General features: G+C 46.0%; 1 protein-coding gene across 5 annotated transcripts; it reads right to left on the bottom strand.

The window, feature by feature from the left end:
• Nucleotides 1-497: 497 nt before the first annotated feature.
• Nucleotides 498-5,520, bottom strand: LOC125326609. 5 transcript variants are annotated; one of them, XM_048305060.1, is made up of 7 exons: nucleotides 5,321-5,520; nucleotides 4,759-4,851; nucleotides 3,681-3,740; nucleotides 2,911-3,042; nucleotides 1,976-2,122; nucleotides 1,120-1,180; nucleotides 498-938 (listed from the first exon to the last, which is right to left on the bottom strand). In XM_048305060.1, the coding sequence occupies exons 1-7, from the start codon at nucleotides 5,345-5,347 to the stop codon at nucleotides 835-837; spliced, it is 624 nt and encodes a 207-aa protein (XP_048161017.1). In that variant the 5' UTR covers nucleotides 5,348-5,520; the 3' UTR covers nucleotides 498-834. The 5 variants fall into 5 exon arrangements, with proteins under 5 accessions (XP_048161017.1, XP_048161019.1, XP_048161016.1 ...); XM_048305062.1 differs by lacking the exon at nucleotides 3,681-3,740 and having other exon boundaries at nucleotides 5,321-5,519; XM_048305059.1 differs by lacking the exon at nucleotides 5,321-5,520 and having other exon boundaries at nucleotides 4,602-4,851.
• Between the last annotated feature and the right edge of the window lie 1,408 nt (nucleotides 5,521-6,928).

Genomic DNA, 6,928 nt, shown 5'->3' with positions numbered 1-6,928 from the left:
ACATAAAGTACATATGAGAATTCTGTGTACTTCAGGAGATGACAGAACCTGACTGGAAACTGTAATTCCTTGGTCTAGAGGACCAAGAGGCCCCCTAGAGAGAATACAACAAAAGACCTTGGTCTAAATCTGTACTAAATTTTAGCAGAATGGGCCCTAAAATAAAGATTTCTTTTAAACTTTCAATCTACAAAGTAGAAATAGGAAAACTTGAGCTGAATTCATTGTATTTAAGTTACTTCATAGGAGGAGCTACTGCAGCTGCAGTTCCTGCCCCACTCTAGTTACACTTCAGCACTAAAACTAATTGTACTGACACATGTACAACCCACAGAAGCCACATTTTGACAGCGGTACCTGAATGGTGTTATCAAGGTTTGATATTAAAAACCTCCATTCCTACCAAGAAGAAAACACTCTGAAGCTCAAGGATGAAGTGGGTCCTTCATTATCATCCAAATAATTAATGCAGTAAGAAGGAGTAATTGAGATAACAGTTGAAGAAAAAGGAATTGTATTTAATATTTAAATGCCTAAGGCTAGAACTGCTACACAAATTGCATGATGAATTCTAGTGAAATAAGACGTGATCTGAGTACAAAAGCTGGAGGAAAAAATGCTCTCACTTTCCAGAGGCAATAAGGTAGTTTCACTATACAAAGTCTGAAAGTACAAAATCACCTGCAGATCTTTCCCTCTGCACTGTGATCTCTGCTCAGTGTTGGGCATTCAGTAGTTCTCTCTTTCTGTGTGTGTTTTTCAAAAGGCCAAGGAAAAGTGCATAACCATCTTTAAGAACTTATTGCATCTCTCTTGCCACATTTGGCTACTTTTTCAAGTCATTCTGATATATGGTGGAGGTTTGGATGTGTCTTCTTCTGCATCTACATCCTGGGCCAGAAACCGATCTCTGAAGTTAAAAATTCTCCCCCCAGGGCCTGTGTGAGAAAAGAAAGAGAAAACCATTAAACCTGGTATAGATGTTTGCACAAAATCCTGAGGATCCTGTTAATCCCTTTGGTTAACAGGATTTTGGACTGGGATGTAAATCTTATTCAGAATGTTCCTTCCTCATCCCTGGTGAACATCCAGATACATGGAGGCAAAAGAGTTACTCACTTTGTACAGCACAAACCATTTCCACAGTCTGATTTTGGTCCTCACTAGGTTGCAACCATTCCTATGAAAAAAACAGCACCATCAAATACCTCACCTGGAAATTTGTTCAAGAAGATACACCTGAACTCATTTTAAAAGTCTGTGCAGTTCACTCCTCCTAACAAGTTTTAGTTTGAAAATTTAAAGCAGGCTCACGTTACCCACTCAGTGTCTTTATTCAGGAACAGCTGCCTTGTGGCCTGCACCCATTAATTCCTTACCAAACCAAATGGTCTGATGTACATGTTTAATGACACAGCATCAGAATTGCTCTAGTAGAGAAGTAATTGGTATTTATTACTGAGCTCACTTAGCAGAGACACTGTGTGCACCACCACTTGAGGCAGAGTCCTTATGAACGAGAAGTAAATGATATATGTCAGCACCCCTACACTTCACACACAGTACAGGAGATACTTTTATTACTGAAGTTCCAGTGTTTAAGTACCAGTGAGTATTTGTAATGCTGCACCAGAAGCAACTGTTGGCTTAAAGATGAGAGAAGCAGTTTTTGAGGACAGCAGGATTTATGGGAAATGGGACCACAGTAGCTTCACCACAAATGGTTTGGAAAATAGAGATAACCTATATTAGATCTTACGTGAGACTGTAAATAAGAGGAAGATAGTAAAAGGAGAAAATATAAGAAATATAAAACCCTTCTAACATCCCACTTGATTTCTTAGAATTAGCCCTGCATGACTGACATAGGAGCTGAGACTAGATTTATAGGAGAAAAACAGACTTTCTCCCCAGTTTCTTCCCCTCTCACCTGCACTCAGTATAAATAAACTTGTGCCCTGGGCTCCTCACTCACCATCCCAGTTACACTGTCATAGCAGGAGCAGCGTGGAAGACTCAGGCATCCCAAGTAAGCCATGGCCAGCACAAAAAATGCACTGCAGATGGATACAGCCAGCATGGCTATGTTAGCACCCTTGACAACTTTATTGAGTACAAACCTCTGCAAACAGAAAAGGAGACAGTAAAGCCATATTCAAAAAGTGACACTCCCCACCAAAAAATAATCTAATGACTGCAAGAATGCTTTGATTGCCTGATAGGAGATTGATTCGTAGTCAGTGTTATTTAACGTTTTTCTGTGTTCTGAAAAACAAACCAAGTGTGAACCTCAAACAGAGCAAGCAGTGAAGTAAGGCTGATGATTAAATGTAAGATGCTGTGCAATGGCATGGGGTTTGGAAATAGCTTTAACAATGAGTAAAAACCCAAGGAACGGCTGCTCTTCTTCATACTGAATATGAGAAACATCATCTTGCTGCACTGCACCTTATAGATTTGTCCTGCAATAAACTAATGATCAGCTTCATCTATCTGGAATGCCTTCACCCCCACAGCAAGCCATTGCTTGTAGGTTGGAGATACAAAAGGGCTTCATTACTTCTCTTCAGCTGTACTGTGGAGGATACACTTGAAATAACACCAGGTTTAACCAGCTGACCTGTAACTGCTGTTAACTTTATCACCTGAGGTGCCTGCTGGAAAGATTCGAGCCTTGAAATCACTGTCTCAAACCAGGGCAGGGATACTCTCAGCACATTTCCCTGAGCAGCACCAGTATTTTTTCATGGCTCAACCCACACCACCCCTTTGCACTCAGAAGCAAAAGCAGCCAACCTGACCTAGTGTCACCCCTCCTAGAAATCTGGTTCTGTTTGTAAGCCACATCTGGTACTGTTTGCAGATTAAGGGCGTCATGTTCCCAGTAATAATCATTATATCAATACTTACAGTATGGATAACATGGACTGGGGCAGAACTCAGCTCCTCCTCTTCACCATACTTCAGTGTGAAGGAGCTGTAAACTATTACAATGAGGATGGCAACACAAGAGACTATGGAGGCAACTATCAGTACATTCACCTAGATAGACAGAGAATTTTAGTGAGAAAAAGAAGGGGAGCAGGAATTAAAGTTGTCCTTTGGCAAATACAAGCATTAGATGTAGTCTTTGACCTACCATAACAATACAATGTCCCCAGTAGCAACAGTCACTTAGAAGCCAAACACAGAGAAGTAGAGGTTTTCATAATACTGAGTTTCTGAGCTACAGCCGAGTCCTGAATATTAATCAGAGGTGCTTCCCAAAGACTTTGTCTTAGAGCTCTCTTACTTATATACAATATCCCCTGTTGGAGTTTACACGGCTGGAGAAACCGGACTAGGAAATGCAAGCCTCTTAACTCATTTCATATTTTAGTGTACACAGTGCTTAACAACATGAAGGACCACCAAAAGAAAAGCATTGAAACCAAGTGTTTTTACAGATTTTTGCTTTTTGTTAGGCCCAGTGTCTGTCTGCTACAGCAGAAAGCAAGGCAACACTGCATCCTCCTCTCGCGTATGAACACAGCAGCTTTTGTGAAGATAACTCAAAGAAATAAGCTCTTAATCCTGCAGGAGGACCAGTCAGATCATTCCCTCCTCATATTGCTTTTGATTGCCCCAACATATTGCCCCTGCCCCATACATACAAACACCCATCTGCCCCTCTAGCTTACAAGAAATGGATTCTTCCTCTGTGAGGAGAACAAAGCCAGGATGCCTGGGACTCCCATCACCTGTAGAGCACAAAAGGAGTTGGCAACTGGGAAACTAGTATCAGATTTGGAAGATAAACTGCTACAGAGTAATGAAAAGCCCTTGTTTTCAAGGCTTGGATCAGAGTAATGGCTGCATCAGACATGGGAAGAGAATTGCTCATATTCTCTTTTCCTCTGTAGCATCTCCTGGGGGGCAGGACATGGGTGACATGCATCTTGCTACGTGCACAGCCTTGCTGCTGCTAATTAGAGCTTTATGGGTAGGGCAAAACAATGAAACTGATTGAATAAGTCTGATTTAAGGTGGTCCATATGCACCTTGTAGAGGAAAGAAATATACTAATGAAAGGAGATAGGTAGCCTCTGCACTAGAGAGAGCTCTTCAGTGCAATTTCCTTGCAGCATGGCTCAGGAGGGTAAATCAGGGTGCTGAATGCCAGGGAGCAGGGATACCTCCTGCCCACTCCTCACTGCAGTACCAAAATTAGGGGCACTGTGCTGTGGGACAGAGATCATCACCCAGATGCTCATCTACCCGACCAGAGAATGAAGTGTTTCCCTCCTAATCTTTGGTGGCTTCTCTGTGGTCACTGTAGTTCTGCAAAAAAAAAACCCTGTCAATTGTCACTATGCCCCATTTTCTACATTATCCAGCAGAAATGTATTTAATTTAGTTCCTTCAGAGGTAAGTCTGCTTGCACTCCTCTGCCTATATCATGATAAGGAAATTTTTATTAACTGAGTTCAAAGGATAAAACAAGAGAAGAGCTGGCAAGAAATCCTGGCTTCCCTCCCCACTACCAGTATGAGTACTAGGAGGCAGCAGTGGGGAGAAAAAGCACTGCAGAACAAAGCATAGCAAACATAGCACGAGTTTACCATTCCAGCCCAAATTGGAGCTCTGGATTTGCCCAGCTGAGACTCTGTTCTGAAAATGCCATCTATGAACCCACTGGTGACACACACGGTGCTGAAAGCTATCTGGAACATCCCCAGCACGACCATGTTCTTCTGGTTAAAGATGAAATATCGATACCGATCCATTCTGCTCTGATTGCCACATAAACCCCCGAACACAGAGACTGGCGAGCTGTGCCAAGGCCTTCCAGGGTCGGGAGAATGGCTCTTCCTAGGCAGGAGAGAGAGAAGGGACAGGAGCATCAGCACCCCGTGGGCACCGGCTGGTGCGCAGGACCGGTACCACGAGTAGAGGGCTCATTCCTCAGTGACCGAAGGCAAGCGGCCTTTTGGGAAGTCCCTAGGGCTACTGCCTGGCAGGTGACTGGCACACCATTCCCGATGTTTCTGGAGCGGAATGTGGGATCGTCACCTCAAACCCCACCGCTGACCTTCTCCCTTCGGGGTTTCTGCAGCCCACAGAGGCGCAGGGGCCTGGGTTCTGTTCCATTTGGAAGTTAAGCTCTGCACCTCTCCAGGAAGGTGCTGCTGCTCCCTTCGGGCAGCCAGCGCAGAGCCCCGACCCTCCCCGTGGGTGCTGCCGGTCACCGCACGCCCTCTCCGGGGGCGGCTCCAGCCCCGTCTCCCGTGTCCTCCCGTGTCCCCTTGTTCCGTCCCGATCCCGCTGGCAGAGCCCTCACCTGCAGCGGCACCGGCCCGGCCGGCATTCCCCGGGCAGCGTCGGGAGAGCTCCTACTCCACGCCCGAGGAAAGGAGTTCCGAGCCTATGCCAAAAGAAGCCGGCGAGATCGGGAAATCCTGCCGACCCACACAGGGACGCGGCTACTCCGCCCGCCCCCTCCCGCCTCGCCTGCAGCCGGGAGCAGCCGCCCCGCCCCGGGGCACGCCCGGGCTGCCGGGACCTGGCACTCCACCCAGCCCTTCTCCACAGCAATTGCGCCTTTTTCTTTTTTTCCCCTGCAGCTGTAAGTGCTGTTTCACACGACACACGTGCGCAATACTGTGAGTTGGGGAAAGTGGCACAGGTTGCTCAGAGGTCTTGTTGGATGCCACATCCCTGAAAGTGTTCAAGGCCAGGCTGGATGGGGTTTTGAGTAACCTGTTCTAGTGGAAGGTGTCCCTGCCCGTGGTGGGGGAGCGGAACTAGATGATCTCTAAGATCTCTTCCAATCTAAACCATGTTGTGATTGTAAGATTCCATGAAACTCTACACATACAGTTAATGACTTGTGTGATCAGTTTGTTTAGATTGACAGGCAAAGGTTCCCCTGGCACATCGGTGCCCACTCTGTTGGAAAGAGCATAAGAACCCATGCTGTTCGACAGAAAAGAGCTTGGGGGTGCCAGTTGATACAGCATGAGCCAGCGTGTGCCCAGGTAGCTAAGAAGGCCAAGGGCATCCTGGCCTGTATCTGGAATAGAGTAGACAGCAGGACTAGAGAAGTGATCATCCCCCTTACTTGGCACTGGTGATGCCACACCTCAAGTGCTGTATTTAGCTGTGGGCCACCCAGTTTAAAAAGGATTTTGAGGTGCTGGATCATGTCCAGAGAAGGGCAGCAAGGCTCATGAAATGTGTAGAAAACATGTCTTACAAAGAATCGCTGAAGAAACTGAGGTTGTTTAGCCTCAAGAGAAGGCTCAGAGGGAACCTCATCACTCTCTACAACTCCCTCAGAGGAGGCTGCAGTGAGATCAGTCTCTCCTGCCATGTCTGCAGTGAGAGGGCCAGAGAAAATGGCCTTAGACTGAGACAGGGGAGATTCAGATTAGGTATTAGAAAAAATATTTCACTGTTAGGGCAGTCAGGTGTTAGAATAGGTTTTTCCAGGGAGGCAGTGGAGTCACAAATGCCTGGAGGTATTCAAGAGGCATCTGGATGATGTGGTTTAGGGGTTACAGTGGTAGTGGCAGGCAGATGGTTGGACTGGATGACCTTGAATGTCTCTTCCAGCCTTTATGATTCAATGGTTCTATGATTCTAACACCCCCCCCAAGCACTTCCAGCCAAATCCTAACAAGCACACCACTAAAACCTGCCTACCCCTGAAACATTTTTAAGAAATCAGCTCACAGGTCAGGTATAATTTCTTTAAATAAACCCACTGCACCTCCACAGGGTACTGGCTCATTACACCAGGGCAGGACTGGAACACAGCCAGGCTGGGTGAAGCCAGCACATGGCAGCATCCACAATCCCAGTGTCATCTTCCACACAGCTTGCAAATACATACCAAGCACCCATTCTTCCAGCCCTTTACAACTGTGAAGGTTCAAGGGGCAATGTC

The sequence above is a fragment of the Corvus hawaiiensis genome, chromosome 5, assembly GCF_020740725.1.
Source record: "Corvus hawaiiensis isolate bCorHaw1 chromosome 5, bCorHaw1.pri.cur, whole genome shotgun sequence".
Classification (NCBI taxonomy): Eukaryota; Metazoa; Chordata; class Aves; order Passeriformes; family Corvidae; genus Corvus; species Corvus hawaiiensis.
Note: the sequence above shows the minus strand (reverse complement) of the source record. Positions and strands in the feature narration are given on the sequence as shown.

Bases quoted from the DNA above. Each gene is read 5' to 3' on its own strand.
- LOC125326609 (XM_048305059.1), bottom strand. From the start codon at position 4,766: ATGGATCGGTATCGATATTTCATCTTTAACCAGAAGAACATGGTCGTG. The intron at 3,741-4,601 runs GTAAACTCGTGC...TGTGCTCTACAG, and splicing joins CTCCAATTTGGGCTGGAATG to GTGATGGGAGTCCCAGGCAT. The intron at 939-1,119 runs GTGAGTAACTCT...TTTCTCACACAG, and splicing joins AATGGTTTGTGCTGTACAAA to GCCCTGGGGGGAGAATTTTT.